This window comes from Capsella rubella, unplaced genomic scaffold (assembly GCF_000375325.1).
Source record: "Capsella rubella cultivar Monte Gargano unplaced genomic scaffold, Caprub1_0 scaffold_8, whole genome shotgun sequence".
NCBI classification, from domain to species: Eukaryota; Viridiplantae; Streptophyta; class Magnoliopsida; order Brassicales; family Brassicaceae; genus Capsella; species Capsella rubella.
Window position 1 is genome coordinate 12612149 of NW_006238916.1, and position 15717 is coordinate 12627865.

At 37.5% G+C, this 15717-nt stretch overlaps 2 protein-coding genes across 2 annotated transcripts; both read left to right on the forward strand.

Annotated features, from left to right (window-relative positions):
• Positions 1-3005: 3005 nt before the first annotated feature.
• On the forward strand, positions 3006-6547 carry LOC17874817 (leucine-rich repeat receptor-like serine/threonine-protein kinase BAM1). The gene is made up of 2 exons (XM_006279881.2): positions 3006-5718; positions 5834-6547. The coding sequence occupies exons 1-2, from the start codon at positions 3117-3119 to the stop codon at positions 6244-6246; spliced, it is 3015 nt and encodes a 1004-aa protein (XP_006279943.1). The 5' UTR covers positions 3006-3116; the 3' UTR covers positions 6247-6547.
• Positions 6548-12109: 5562 nt separating this feature from the next.
• Positions 12110-15684, forward strand: LOC17875334 (LRR receptor-like serine/threonine-protein kinase HSL2). The gene is made up of 2 exons (XM_006279884.2): positions 12110-15075; positions 15166-15684. The coding sequence occupies exons 1-2, from the start codon at positions 12465-12467 to the stop codon at positions 15546-15548; spliced, it is 2994 nt and encodes a 997-aa protein (XP_006279946.1). The 5' UTR covers positions 12110-12464; the 3' UTR covers positions 15549-15684.
• Positions 15685-15717: the final 33 nt, after the last annotated feature.

Here is a 15717-nt window from a genome sequence, read left to right on the forward strand (position 1 = left end):
TGTTCCCTCTCTGGTTCTCTCTTTTTCCCAATGCAAAAATACATTTTTTCAAGTATTACACAGTGTTTTACCAAAGTGATCATACTGAGTGAGTAGCTGGTATTAGATAAGTTATGGGGACTGTATCAAATTAGTTGGGCCATGTTTTATATCCGTGATGGTCGGACTCAGAAACAGAGTGGGTGATGTGAAGATGTCAAGTTTATGGTCCCATTTTCACTTTTATTGGATCGTATTTCACCTTTAAAATGGACCACTAGCAGAAACTGAAGAGAGAAAAAAATCAGTAACACCTTTTTTTTTCTAATATCTCAATTTTTCAAACCAAAAGAAAAAAAAAAGATGACTGACTTTTGTTGAGAGACCATTGTCTTGGTTTATTTTGCTTCATCATGCGTCACTTTCAGAACATGTTCTCTCTATTATTAACGTACATGGTTTCAAAAGAAGCAAAACATATCACTGCCTAAACCTTAGCTTTGTGCTTTCAGTCTTTCCTAATAACAATAATAAACTTTCAAAATTTTCGTAATCGTACTGAAATCAACTATGGTTGTTGAGCTTTCTTTATTCTTCCGTTTAATCTCTCGGTTCCAACGACTGCATACAAAAATTATGAAAAGAAAGAAAGATTTCACATGGTATTGCTAGCTTAGAAAAAAAGACTATCATGGAATATGGTAATAATAATCATTCCATTCGGACTACGTATTACTCTACTAATGATAGTGATCTTTTTGGTGAGTAAAGAGATATGAATCAAGATTGTGTTGGTAATAAGAATCCTGAATGGATATAGAGATGTGCATTTAAGGAGACAAAAAGGAACACAACACGAGACGATGCGGTAAAGAATAAACAAAACAAACCAAAAAAAAACTTGGTTAATGGATATAGTTGGATACAACGTGATTCCATCTATAGTTAAACAACTTTGCTTTTGGCTTTGGATTCTTCTCTATATTTGAACTCTTAAACCAATGTTATCTCATTATGCTTCATTTCAGTCTATTTTCTATCGACTTAAATTTTTTTCAATTTTCAAGACAAATTGTTTTTTTAAATTTATAAAAAAAAGTTGGAAATAGGGAAGAGAGTAGGAAAAAAAAAAGGTGTAAAAATCAAAAAACGAATCTCTCCTTAAGCACCTACTACTTCCCAGAACTTTCATAAAGTTTCTTATATAAAGCTCCTTTCACATGTGCTTTGATTACAAAATCCGAATGTAAATAATACGAGTATGAATGAATTTGGCTCAGTTTTGTTTCGAAAATGGTTGAGGTTTAGTTCATAAAGCTAATGAACGTTTAGTGTGATATTGCAAGCAAAAGAAGTTAATTTTATTCTGCCTAGCAAGTTTGTAAAAGTATTAAAATGTTTTAAACTGTTGAAACGACAATGGAGAAATGATTAGAGTAGAGTAGAGCAGTGACACTTTACAATTACGATCACACCCTTAGTCTCGGCCTTCATCAATGACGACGAATTAGAGAGCTTTTCGTCATTTCATATGTTTATCCCAAAACCGACAATGTTATGGTTTAGACTCGATGGTAGAGAAGTAATTATATAAATGTTCCATGGTCAAGAATGTATTCAGTCAAACAAAATAATTGACCAAAGCCTTTCTGTTAATTTTTTCCTACCACCAGCAAAATTATTACTTTTTAATAATTATCAATCATTTTCAATCTCTTTTAATTTTTATTTTTCATACAACTTTCTTTTTTCCTTTTCATCGATTTACACTTTTACTTCACGTAGCTTTCCAAACTTTAATATATCTGCTAGTTTTTATATATATATACATTGCTATGTTACAGAGAAATTTTATTATACGGTCTGAAATGGTGGTGTATAAATATCTTTTTAAAAAACTACTTTGTGAAATGTACTTCAATTTTTTCTATTACATATCATCGACCAAATCAAATAAATACGACCCCAATTGTTAAAGCTAAAAAGGCAACACAAGTACAAAACAAAACATAATAATTAATTCACTATTGTGTTTTCGGACACATGGGCCCAAATTTACGGCCCAATTACTATAAACCTCTCTTTTAAAACAGCGGGTCCGGCTTTGGTACAACTTTTTGACTATCCCATTGGATTCCGATTGCATCTTGACCGTTCATCTAATTTTAATTATTGGGTTTTTCCTTCTTTTTTTTGCTTTAAAGCATCATTAACTTAATAATACGTATGGGATTTGATTACCAATAACGATCTTTTTAGCTTTTGTCGTTTTCCCCAAAAAAACCATATTTCTAAGATTATCACCTGTCCTTGTTTTCGTATTTCTGTGTGATTTCCATATTTATATTGTTGGTTTCTCAAAAATAATTAAAGTGAAAATCTATGTTATTTACCTTACCAATCACAGTTAAACATGCGCAAGTTTAATTGGAGAAATCAAGTCATGATTATTAAAAAACAAAATAAAAGTGTAGTAGTATGAAATGAGAAAAGTATAGGGAATTTTTTTTGTCAAGACATGAGAACATCACATTTCAAATGTTTCAAGAACAACATGGCTCCAAAACAAAATAAATGAACCTTCTCTGATAATAGTATATTCTCAATCGTACCAAGTCACCTGTAAATAATACCAATATTCATTTCGTCTAAGCATAAATAATATATGGTTTAGAATCTGAATTATTTGTATAAACGTATAGTTAACTCCGTTTCATTTTTTTCAATTAAAATTCCAAATTTTTAACGAATATTAGTGAAATCTCTATATTTTAATACTCCTATTTTACTGTTTTCTTCGCAGTCTATCACTTCACTCTTTTATCAAATCAGGACTAGTAAATTTATTGATTTGTAATTTCGTGTTTACTGTTTTTACCCACCACCAATTACTACTTTTTAGTTATAAAAATCAAAGTAATGTAACATAAATCAAAATCTGACGTGGCATGAATCTTCAATTCCAAAAAAATAAAGCACAAAGAAATTAAACCAATATAAAACAAATACACACCGTCCCTCATCTTCTTCTTCTTCACTTACTACCATCTCCACACTCCTCACACCATCTCTCTCACACAACACAGCCCTAATCTCTCACAGACAATAGAGAGAGAGAGATATAGCAAGAAAAAAAAATGAAACTTTTTCTTCTCCTTCTATTTCTCCTCCACATTTCTCATTCCTTCACCACGAGCCGACCAATCTCCGAGTTCCGTGCCCTTCTCTCACTCAAATCCTCTCTCACCGGCGCCGGAAGTGATGACAAGAACTCGCCTCTCTCCTCTTGGAAAGTCTCGACAAGCTTCTGTACATGGGTTGGTGTCACGTGCGACGTCTCTCGCCGTCACGTGACCTCTCTTGATCTCTCCGGTCTCAACCTCTCCGGTACTCTCTCCCCAGACGTTTCGCATTTGCGTCTTCTTCAGAACCTCTCGCTTGCTGAAAACCAGATCTCCGGTCCGATTCCGACGGAGATCTCGAATCTCTCCGGTCTTCGTCACCTGAATCTCTCCAACAACGTCTTCAACGGTTCCTTCCCCGATGAGCTTTCGTATGGATTAGTGAATCTCCGAGTCCTCGATGTTTACAACAACAATTTGACCGGAGACTTGCCGGTTTCCGTCACCAATCTGACTCAGCTCCGGCATCTTCACCTCGGCGGGAACTACTTCGCTGGAAAGATCCCGCCTTCGTACGGAAGCTGGCCGGTTATCGAGTATTTAGCTGTCTCCGGCAACGAGCTCGTCGGTAAAATTCCTCCAGAGATCGGGAACTTAACAACTCTCCGAGAGCTTTACATCGGCTACTACAACGCTTTTGAAAACGGTTTACCTCCAGAGATCGGAAATTTATCGGAGCTTGTCCGATTAGACGGTGCTAATTGCGGATTAACCGGAGAGATTCCGCCGGAGATCGGGAAGCTTCAGAAGCTCGACACGCTTTTCTTGCAAGTGAATGTCTTCTCCGGTCCGTTAACTTGGGAGCTAGGAACGCTTTCGAGCTTAAAATCAATGGATTTGTCTAACAACATGTTCACCGGAGAGATTCCAGCAAGTTTCGCAGAGCTTAAAAACCTCACGCTTTTGAATCTTTTCAGAAACAAACTTCACGGCGAGATACCGGAGTTCATCGGAGTCTTGCCGGAGCTTGAGGTGTTACAGCTTTGGGAGAACAACTTCACCGGAAGCATCCCGCAGAAGTTAGGGGAAAATGGTAAACTCAATCTCGTCGATCTCTCTTCCAATAAGCTCACCGGAACTTTACCGCCGAACATGTGCTCCGGTAACAAGTTAGAGACTTTAATCACTCTTGGAAACTTCCTCTTTGGTTCAATCCCTGATTCTCTTGGTAAATGTGAGTCTTTGACCCGGATCCGAATGGGTGAAAATTTCCTCAACGGGTCAATCCCTAAAGGACTATTCGGATTACCCAAGTTAACTCAAGTGGAGCTCCAAGATAACTATCTCTCCGGACAATTACCGGTGGCAGGAGGTGTCTCCGTCAATCTAGGTCAGATCAGTTTATCAAACAACCAGCTTTCAGGTCCATTACCTCCGGCGATTGGAAACTTCACTGGCGTTCAAAAACTTCTCCTTGACGGAAACAAGTTCGAAGGTCCAATTCCTTCAGAGGTAGGGAAGCTTCAGCAGCTCTCTAAGATTGACTTCAGTCACAACTTGTTCTCCGGAAGAATCGCGCCAGAGATCAGCCGTTGTAAGCTCTTAACTTTTGTCGATCTGAGCCGGAACGAGCTCTCTGGTGAAATCCCAAACGAGATCACTGGTATGAAGATATTGAATTACTTGAATCTGTCGAGAAACCATCTGGTTGGATCAATCCCTGGTTCGATCTCGTCAATGCAGAGCTTAACATCACTTGATTTCTCTTACAACAATCTCTCTGGTTTAGTTCCGGGAACCGGACAGTTCAGTTACTTCAACTACACATCTTTCTTGGGCAATTCTGATCTCTGTGGTCCTTACCTTGGCCCTTGTAAAGATGGTGTTTCTAAAGGAGCTCACCAGAGTCATAGCAAAGGACCTCTATCAGCTTCTATGAAGCTATTGCTAGTCCTTGGACTACTCGTATGTTCGATTGCTTTCGCGGTTGCAGCCATAATCAAAGCTAGGTCATTGAAAAAGGCGAGCGAGTCACGAGCTTGGAGATTAACAGCTTTCCAGAGACTAGACTTCACATGTGATGATGTCTTGGATTCTCTCAAAGAAGACAACATTATTGGCAAAGGAGGAGCCGGTATTGTCTACAAAGGCGTAATGCCTAACGGTGATCTAGTCGCGGTTAAAAGACTAGCTGCAATGTCTCGTGGATCTTCCCACGACCACGGATTCAACGCAGAGATTCAAACCTTAGGGAGGATAAGACACAGACACATCGTGAGGCTTCTCGGTTTTTGCTCTAACCACGAGACAAATCTTCTTGTCTATGAGTACATGCCTAATGGTAGTCTCGGTGAGGTGCTCCACGGCAAGAAAGGAGGACACTTGCATTGGGACACACGTTACAAGATTGCTCTTGAAGCTGCAAAAGGACTTTGTTATCTTCATCACGACTGTTCACCTTTGATCGTTCACAGAGATGTCAAATCAAACAACATCCTCCTCGATTCAAACTTTGAAGCCCATGTGGCTGACTTTGGTCTCGCTAAGTTCCTTCAAGATTCCGGTACTTCTGAATGTATGTCTGCAATCGCTGGATCATACGGCTATATTGCTCCAGGTATTGAAATCTTCAAAATAAAAAAAAGTTTCCAACTTTACAATCTCTTGCTCTGTTTTTCTAAGAAAAGCTTCTAACTTGAAGATATTTTTGCTCTGTTTTGTTGTTTGTACAGAATATGCGTATACGTTGAAGGTAGATGAGAAGAGCGATGTGTACAGTTTCGGTGTGGTTCTTTTAGAACTCGTCACCGGAAGAAAACCCGTCGGGGAATTCGGAGACGGTGTCGATATCGTTCAATGGGTTCGTAAAATGACAGACTCGAACAAAGAGTCGGTTCTGAAAGTGCTTGATCCGAGACTTTCTTCGATTCCGATTCATGAAGTGACGCACGTCTTCTACGTCGCGATGCTCTGTGTTGAAGAACAAGCTGTTGAGAGGCCGACGATGAGAGAAGTCGTTCAGATTCTCACCGAGATCCCGAAGTTGCCACCGTCGAAGGATCAGACGACGACGGAATCGACGCCGGAGAGTGAGCTTTCGCCGAAGGCCGGTGGCGAAGGTCCACCGGATCTGCTTAATCTATGAAAAGTTTTTCCCGGAGGTAAAGTTAGGGGGTATAAGGGTAAATTCGTCTTTTTAAGAAAGGTTTTAGCGATGAGCTTTGGTTTGTTAGTCTGGTTCTATGCTTTGGTTCGGTTTAGTGTTATAATTGTTTAACTATTTTTAAGTGTGTTTTCATTTTGCTCGGCTTTTACTTTTATCTTCTTTTTTTTTTCTTTTTTAATTATCGAATTCGTGGCTCTATTTTAGTTTGTAATTTGTATGAATGAAAATGTACAGTTGAAGTTTTTTTCTGAGGGGAAAAAGAATATAATTCTCGAAAAAATTATAAGTCTGTCTTGAATAATGTGAGTTTATAAATCCAAGACTTGGTGTTGAAAATGTGCAAGTGTAGTAGCATGAATACCCCCGCATGTCAAGACTTGTATCCGTTACGCATCTGCCACTGATGTATTTTTGTCTTTGGTAATTTGTCTTGGGCTCTTGGCATCGTTAGTAACCGTCGTATTGAGAGCGGTAAAAGTTGTGGTTTAGGTGAAAATTTCTAGCTTTGTAAGAAATAATCAAAGAGAGAACAGAGCATGTGTCGGGGGAGATGTCAAAGGTATATAAATGTGGTGGGGAGAATAATGATTGGGTTTTTCTCTGAGTTAATAAATCGGAGAGTCGTATAGGTAAGAAGAGTAAAAGCTCTCTCACTCACAAATATTTCCCCCCCCCCCCCCCCACATGCAAAATATGTATATGGCAAGTCGTAGTAAGTCTTTAATGGGATCTCTCTCTGCCTTAATTCTTTTCCCTTCTCATGAAGCAATTCCTAGTCTTGGTAACGCATTTATGAATCCTCACTAGCTCGTCGCTCATAATAAGCCACACCCAACTTACATTTATATGGTTTTGTTTGGTTGTACCTAGTTTCCAAATGATGATTGTATATATCTTACTTATTAGTTTAGTCTAGGTTTCTTTATGAGAAGTTTTGGACCAAACATGATACATGTAGCTTTGTTCATGTTTTGTTCATATTTAGAGTTTGCCTAATTAATGGTTTAACTTGTAATTAAGCTTTGATAGGGATTCTCACGGAACTCTATGATAATAATTGTGATTTAATTTACTTGTATAGTTGGTAAGCATTTTCTATAATGTAACAGTCCTCCGTTGAAACACTATCATCCAATCATTCTTAGTAAAGTCTATTGCTGCTAGTGGCTTTAAAGAGTGATATACGTTGCAAATTTATATATATATATATATATCTAAAAACAAATTGTAACGTTTTATTTCAGAAACGAACAAAAAGTGTTTTTGGTTTCCTTGAAACATACATTGCGTGTGTGTGATCACGAGTTCATCGCGCATAACAACAATACGTCCATGGGATTGTTTCATGTTCGATGGATGACAAAGGTGAAAACAAAAGAGGGAAAAAGAATAGTTAGCAAATGTCTTTTCCTTATCAGCTTTTTAAAATTTATATTCTCACATTATGCGTAATTTCCGGACAAAAACAATAACAAAAAAATACTACTATAAAGTTACTTATCTCAAAGAATTTTCATCCGTGACAACTCATAAGCACTGAAAATTATAACTCCCAATTTTATAACTTAATTTTACTCTGTGTCTACGCTACATAGGCCCTATACCAGTTTACACGTAGCAAAGATAAATATCATTAGTTTCAAACATTTCTCATTGGTTAGTTTCGAAGGTGGAAAAAGCCACGTGGAATATATGATTGAGATGTGACAGAGACACGTACGTAGAAGAGAAAAAGAAAGGAGTGCACTGCCACTGTGTGGTTTTGAATGGGTCCTTTTTGTCATCTTCTTTGGTTTCATTGTTTTCCCCGACATGGTTATGTCCCATCCTTCGTAGTTGTTTAGAGAATCCTTACACCAATGTTATAATTTACACAATAACATTATTTTTAGAACTTTTCAAAAAATTTATACGTTGATTTGATATTTGAAACATTACCGCTAATAGAATTATGTGTATATATTTTGGTATTAGCCGCTCTTGTTATCTAATCGTCTTACCTGCCATCACTCACCAACCCGATATAATAATCTACGGAAGTGCCTAACTATGTAAGATGATAATAATGATCGTCGCTTTTTACCATGATTTTATATACTAGTGGCTGTTGTGTTGGCCCAAATATTCCTCATTTCGTTTTGAATTCGTATGGTGCGTATGTGTTTCTATCCCAGTTAATACAAATGTATGATTAGTGGAGTTGAAAATGCAATGACTTCGTAAGTTACGAACCGATTATTGTTTTGCCCTGACATGTGACTGAACTTAACTTAAGATAAAGGACGTAAACAGTTAGTAGATGAAGTTGATTCATCGTACGTAGGTCAAGATAGATAATGCGATATGTGTGTGTGTGAAAATTATGTGTCATATCGCAAACTGATGTTAGGTAGAGAGATTCGTCATACTAGTCATCGACTTACGTAAAATCAAAGGGTTCACTATGAACCTTCATAAGTTTCACGAGTAATAATGTACTTATCTATGATGATTTGCAGAGTACTTTTGTTTTATATTGTTCATAAAGAAAATGCAGGAGATGCTTCATGATAGTATATTCTTGTAACGAAGAGATCAAATAATCAGTGGTTAAATTTATAAAGTAGTAATATTGAGGTGACGTTGAAAGGACAAAAAGAAGAAGAGACATTGGTTATTGCCCCCTTTTCTAATTTGTTTAATTACAGACATCTTTTAAAGATCAAACGTGAATATGTTTCCATATGCTTCTTATCCTTCTGAATTATAAGCACATACATATGCATCTTTAGAAAATAATTTAAATTATAGTTAGCTGTAAAGCTCACTAACCACACTATACATGGTATATAATGTTTGCATGATCTATCCTTCTTTTATTAATTACTAGGCATGATCTAACTCCTAATAATTAATTGTCTGGATATGTAATTATTATTATTATTATTATTATTATTTTTTTTGGATATGTAATTATTACTACCATCATTATAAGTTTTGCACATGCATAAAACAAGTATCTATCAGCTTTCTGAAAATCGAATTTAACAGGTTCAAATCAATGTTATGTTGAACATCTTGCGCTATCGCAAAGCATGCCTTAACAACAATGTCGACTGATGATAATAATATGAAACAACTAAGTACTAGTACTAATTACTACTTAATTTACTACTACTAGAATAAATCTTAACTAATCAGTGTTTATATATATTCTTGTATTTTACTACCAAGTGGGGATTGAACTCGTATCCGTTGAGACTCTTTTAACGTTTGCAGTATAATAATGATTACAGATTCAGTAAACTGAATGTATCATCAAATACTAAAACATTTTTTGAAAAAGCAAAGTTGTTATAATTGCGAATCAAAAACTTTCTCTATTGGATTCGAAAATCGCACCAATGACTATCCTCCAAAAAAGGGAAGACCCAGTCAACTTGACACGTGAGTTCCCACACGTGTCTCACAAACATTCTATGATCTATAAAGCGTCACGAGAGACTCATTATTCAGATTTTCCTTTTTCTTCTTTATTTTGCATTTTTCTTTCCTTTTGTTGCATATTTTTAGTGGTTTGTGGCTTTTAATATTCTTTTCAAAAATGAGAGAGATCACACGACACTATACTCTGTATACACGAGAAAGTCCCACACACCAAAAACACCTATCTGTGTTTTTATATGATTGCATAACCCGTGAAAGTTTTTTTATATGATGAGCTGAGTAAAAGTGACCACTTTCAAAAAAAACGTGACATACTACACCAAAATTATTCATATTACGCCAGGAATATATGGGCCTAATATATGGGCCTACCTTCCCCCGACCCATGTATTATTTTTAAAGACTTAAAGCCCAACTAATTAAGGAGCCAGGATCACTAAAAAGGAAAGAATGGGCTTTATTTTGAAGACTAAAGCCCAATTTATCGACTAAACTAAACACCCTCAATGTTCCGCGAGTTCCAGTGTTGTTGAAATACTTACTTTACTCAGCAGTCAGCATATATAGAAGACAAAAGATAAATTTGTTCTGTTCCGCTCTGTCCGGTTCCAGAGATTCATTCAGCTGGCTATATTATATAAACATTATTATAGTTTCTTCTTCTTTTTGGAACAAAACAATAGAGTAACGTTTGCTAAAGAGAAAACACGCGTAGTCACATAAAATGATGTTTTTACATGCACAAGAAGCGACACAACACACAAGTTGGATAGAGAGAGTGTCGTGGTCCTCGAGGATAAGCAAGTGATAAAGAAAAAAAAGACAAAAGAAGAAGAAGAATAAGAGCAGTTCAACAACCTTCTTAAGTTATTATGGGATTGCATGTAACTGATAAACCAAGAAAAATAAAATAAAAAATGTAACTGATAAACCACCAACGTACATTATCATATTTTCTTATCCATTTTTAATAAATTCGATGTGGGTGAAGTCTTACTTAAGTACTTTTATTGTTAAGTAACGTACCAGTTTTTATAATTAACCTAAAATGACCGTTTATAGTGTACTCCTTATAATAGTGACTAAAAACGCATTTATTTGACGTAAGAACAAATTAGAAGATGTTTTTGGGAAAAGACAAATGTTGACTAAGAAGATTACTGCTTTTATTCAGACAGAAGAGTCTTCACGGCGACGTAGATTGAGTGTCTTCCGGGAGATTGCATATTCCAATGTAAAAACAAGAAGATGTACTGTATACAAGTTCGAAATTTATTGCTAATTAAGTAGAGAAAGCCTCAGATTCCAATGAGTCGTACGTGAATCTGGATATCTCGTGTCTCCCTTCCTATTTATTATGATTCTGAAGATAAAGTTTTTTACACTCACCACCAAATTATCTGTTACTGCCTTCTAGAAGATTGTTTAATGGTTTTAAATCAATACTCCTAACCGAAGTCTTGTAACACTGTTAAATTATTAACTTATAAGATTAGACATTAACTGCGCCTAACTGAAGACTAAAAGAAGAGTTTTGAACAAACAAAAGTCTTACTCTTACCTAAACATTCTCTGTTCTAAATGCATCCATTTAAGGGACACTTTACCATCCTCCCCTAGTGAAAGCTACTGTCTAACTGTTGTTCGATTAACCATCAAACATAACTTCAAGCTTCATCTTCTTTTAAATTATATTCTCTTTTTAAAAGACAAAACGGTGAAACGTAAAAGACTCTGACTTTACTGACTTCATATGACCGGTTTTAACAAACACATGGAAAGACTCTGAAGTCGAGCATATTATTTAGTTATGTAAACGCAAATCTAATCATTAAACAACCAATTTAAGGCTAGAAATGTACATAGTCTATTAGAGTGCAATTACGATTACGAGAAAATTTTACACACAAAAGCCACTTGGGTTATAATTAGTGGGAAAAAGGGTGATCAATATTTAACCTTTTACCAAAAAAAAAAAGGGTGATCAAAGCGTTACAATTACATACGTCCACGCTAATGTACGGTTTTCTTATTATAACTTGCGTGTTAATATTACATGTTTTCGTGTTTTACTCGGCATCTCACTAGTTTTTTCTTTTCTGGTGGAAACACACACAAGATTGGAAAAGAAGAGGAAATTTCAAACTCGTTTCTCATTCAAATTTCTCTGGTTGTCTGTAACTGTAATCCAAAAAAAGAAGAGATCACGACATTGTAACTCACGCTTTGCTCGCACTACTTCACTTTCTTCACAGTCGTACCGTTACATATCTAATAACCCAAACAATGACAAACAAAATTCAATTTCCGTCAAACAATAACCATTTTCGTATCAAACGTATGAAGGGATAGTCTTTCTAAGATTAGTCGATTTCACCATACATATACATACATTAATTATATTATTAGTTTCATCCACCCAACGACAACTAAAACAAAAAAACAAAAACAAAAAAGGAGATAATGTTGGCCTTAATAAAAGTTTTCTAGATTCCTTTTCAACTTATCTTTAAGACACTCCCACAAAACTCTTCAAAACAAACTGTCACTCACACTAAACCTACTTCCCATGTGAATCAAAATAAAGCATAAAAAAATAGAGAACCAAAGTCCCATTGGACAAACCTGCAAATCCGTTCATCTTTAAATCAACAATCTCAAATTTAAACGTTACTCACCTTTTTCTTCTTCTTTTTATCACGATTCCATGAACAACATTCTCTCTTCACCTTCATCGTGTTGTTCCATCATCACTCTCTCTTCCCAACACGATGATCACCACTACTGCTACTACTACTCTTTCCTTGTTCCTCTCTCTACTTCTTCTTTCTTGTTTTCTCCAAGTTTCTTCCAATGGAGATGCTGAGATTTTGAGCCGTGTTAAAAGGACCAGACTTTTTGACCCGGATGGAAATTTGCAAGATTGGGTCGTAACCGGAGACAATCGTAGTCCGTGTAACTGGACTGGTATCACATGCGACATCATCAAAAACAGTAGCTCCGTCACAGCCATAGACCTCTCCGGCTTTAATATCTCCGGTGGTTTTCCTTACGGATTCTGCCGTATTCGTACACTCATCAACATCACTCTTTCTCAAAACAATCTAAACGGTACGATTGATTCTGCTCCTCTCTCCCTCTGTTCTAAACTTCAGGTTTTGATCCTCAATGTTAACAACTTCTCCGGTATATTACCTGAGTTCTCGCCGGAGTTTCGTAATCTACAAGTTCTTGAATTGGAATCAAACATGTTCACCGGCAAGATTCCTGAAAGTTACGGAAGATTAACTTCTCTCCAAGTTCTCAACCTTAATGGCAACCCGCTCAGTGGAACCGTTCCTGCATTTTTGGGTAATCTGACTGAGTTGACTCGTCTTGATCTCGCTTATATCAGCTTCAAGCCTGGTCCAATCCCATCCATCTTTGGGAACTTGAAGAAGCTGAGTGATCTACGGCTAACTCAATCGAACCTCGTCGGAGAAATTCCCCATTCGATCATGAATCTGGTGTTGCTAGAGAATCTCGATTTAGCTATGAACGGTCTCACCGGAGAAATACCTGACAGCATCGGAAGACTCAAATCGGTTTATCAGATTGAGCTATTCGGTAACCAGTTATCTGGAAAATTGCCGGAGAGTATCGGAAATTTAACCGAATTGAGGAACTTTGATGTCTCTCAGAATAATCTCACCGGTGAATTGCCGGAAAAAATCGCTGCTCTGCAACTAATCTCATTCAATCTCAACGATAACTTCTTCACCGGAGGATTACCAGATGTCGTAGCTCTGAATCCTAATCTCGTCGAGTTCAAGATCTTCAACAACAGCTTCACCGGTACGTTACCTAGGAATTTCGGAAAATTCTCCGGTATATCTGAATTCGATGTCTCCACGAACAAATTCTCCGGCGAATTGCCGCCGTATCTCTGCTACAGAAGAAAGCTTCTGAGGTTAATCAGCTTCAGAAATCAATTGAGCGGGAAAATTCCGGAATCTTACGGCGATTGTAAGTCGCTTACTTACATTCGTATGGCGGATAACAAACTATCCGGCGAAGTTCCGGTTAGGCTTTGGGAACTTCCTCTTACTCGTCTCGAGCTAGCCAACAACAATCAATTAGAAGGTTCGATTTCTCCTTCGATATCCAATGTTAGTCATCTGTCTCAGCTCGAAATCTCCGGTAACAACTTCTCCGGTGCGATTCCCCACAATATCTGTGATCTCGGAGATCTCAGAGTCATCGATCTTAGCCGAAACCGCTTCTCAGGATCTCTTCCGAGTTGCATTAACAAATTGAAGGATCTAGAAAGACTGGAGATGCAGGAGAACATGCTCGACGGCGAGATTCCGAGTTCGGTGAGTTCGTGCACCCAATTAACCGAGTTGAATCTCTCGAACAACCGTTTACGCGGCGGAATACCACAAGAACTCGGTGATTTACCGGTTTTGAACTACCTAGATCTCTCCAATAACCAACTCACCGGTGAGATTCCGTCGGAGCTGTTGAAGCTGAAGCTTAATCAGTTCAACATCTCCGATAACAAACTCTACGGTAAGATCCCTTCGGGATTTCAGCAGGATATTTTTCGATCGGGGTTATTGGGTAACCCGAATCTATGTGGCCCGAATATGGATCCGATACGACCATGCCGAACCAAACCGGGAACTCGGTACATCCTCGCGATCACAATCCTTTGCATCGTTGTACTAACCGGAGCTTTGGTTTGTCTATTCATCAAAACCAAATCGTTGTTCAAGAGAAAACCGAAACAGACCAATAAAATAACCATTTTTCAACGGGTCGAGTTCACGGAGGAAGACATATACCCGCAATTAACGGAAGACAACATGATCGGGTCGGGCGGATCGGGTTTGGTTTACAGAGTAAAACTCAAGTCAGGTCAGACGCTCGCGGTGAAGAAACTCTGGGGAGGAGCGGGTCAGAAACCTAAATCCGAATCCCTTTTCAGATCCGAGGTAGAGATTCTGGGTCGGGTCAGACATGGAAACATCGTGAAGCTTCTTATGTGCTGCAACGGCGAAGAGTTTCGGTTTTTAGTGTATGAGTTCATGGAAAACGGAAGCTTGGGTGACGTTTTGCATTCAAAGAAAGAACATTCTGCCGTTTCTTCACTTGACTGGACGACACGGTTTTCGATCGCGGTTGGTGCTGCTCAAGGACTTGCTTATCTACATCATGACTCTGTTCCGCCGATTGTTCACCGTGACGTTAAAAGCAATAACATATTGTTGGACCATGAGATGAAGCCACGTGTCGCCGATTTCGGTTTAGCTAAAACGTTGAAGAGAAAAGACAATGATGGTGTCTCCGATGTTTCTACGATGTCTTGTGTTGCTGGATCATACGGCTACATTGCTCCTGGTAACGATTCTATGAACTCTATTACAAATAACCTTAAGCTTTTTAGTAGCATTATTTGAAATTTGTATTGTTCTTTTTGTGGTTATACAGAATATGGTTATACGTCAAAAGTGAATGAAAAGAGTGATGTCTATAGCTTTGGGGTGGTCTTACTCGAATTGATAACCGGAAAAAGACCGAACGATTCGTCTTTTGGGGAGAATAAGGACATTGTCAAGTTTGCAATGGAAGCAGCTTTGTGTTACTGTTTTTCGTCACCAGAAGATGGAGCCATGAATCAAGATTCACCACCTGGAAATTATCGAGATCTTAGGAAGCTTGTGGATCCAAAGATGAAACTTTCGACTAGAGAATATGAAGAGATAGAGAAAGTTCTTGACGTTGCATTGCTCTGTACGTCATCATTTCCGATTAACAGGCCGACCATGAGGAAAGTAGTAGAGTTGCTCAAAGAGAAGAAATCACTCGAGTGACTTTGCTTATCTTTGTCTGATTTTAATCCGTAGGCTTGTCTTATGTACAAAATTCGATTATCTAGGTTGGACGTTGCTTTAAAATTTGGGCTTTTTCCTATAAAAACTAATGAAAACTTTATTTTTTTCTTTGTTACTGGGCTTTTAGTTACCCAATTTGGTTTTACAA

Coding starts and splice junctions, on each gene's coding strand:
- LOC17874817 (XM_006279881.2), top strand. CDS start 3,117: ATGAAACTTTTTCTTCTCCTTCTATTTCTCCTCCACATTTCTCATTCC. Junction 5,719..5,833: donor ATACGGCTATATTGCTCCAG/GTATTGAAATCT, acceptor TTGTTTGTACAG/AATATGCGTATACGTTGAAG.
- LOC17875334 (XM_006279884.2), top strand. CDS start 12,465: ATGATCACCACTACTGCTACTACTACTCTTTCCTTGTTCCTCTCTCTA. Junction 15,076..15,165: donor ATACGGCTACATTGCTCCTG/GTAACGATTCTA, acceptor GTGGTTATACAG/AATATGGTTATACGTCAAAA.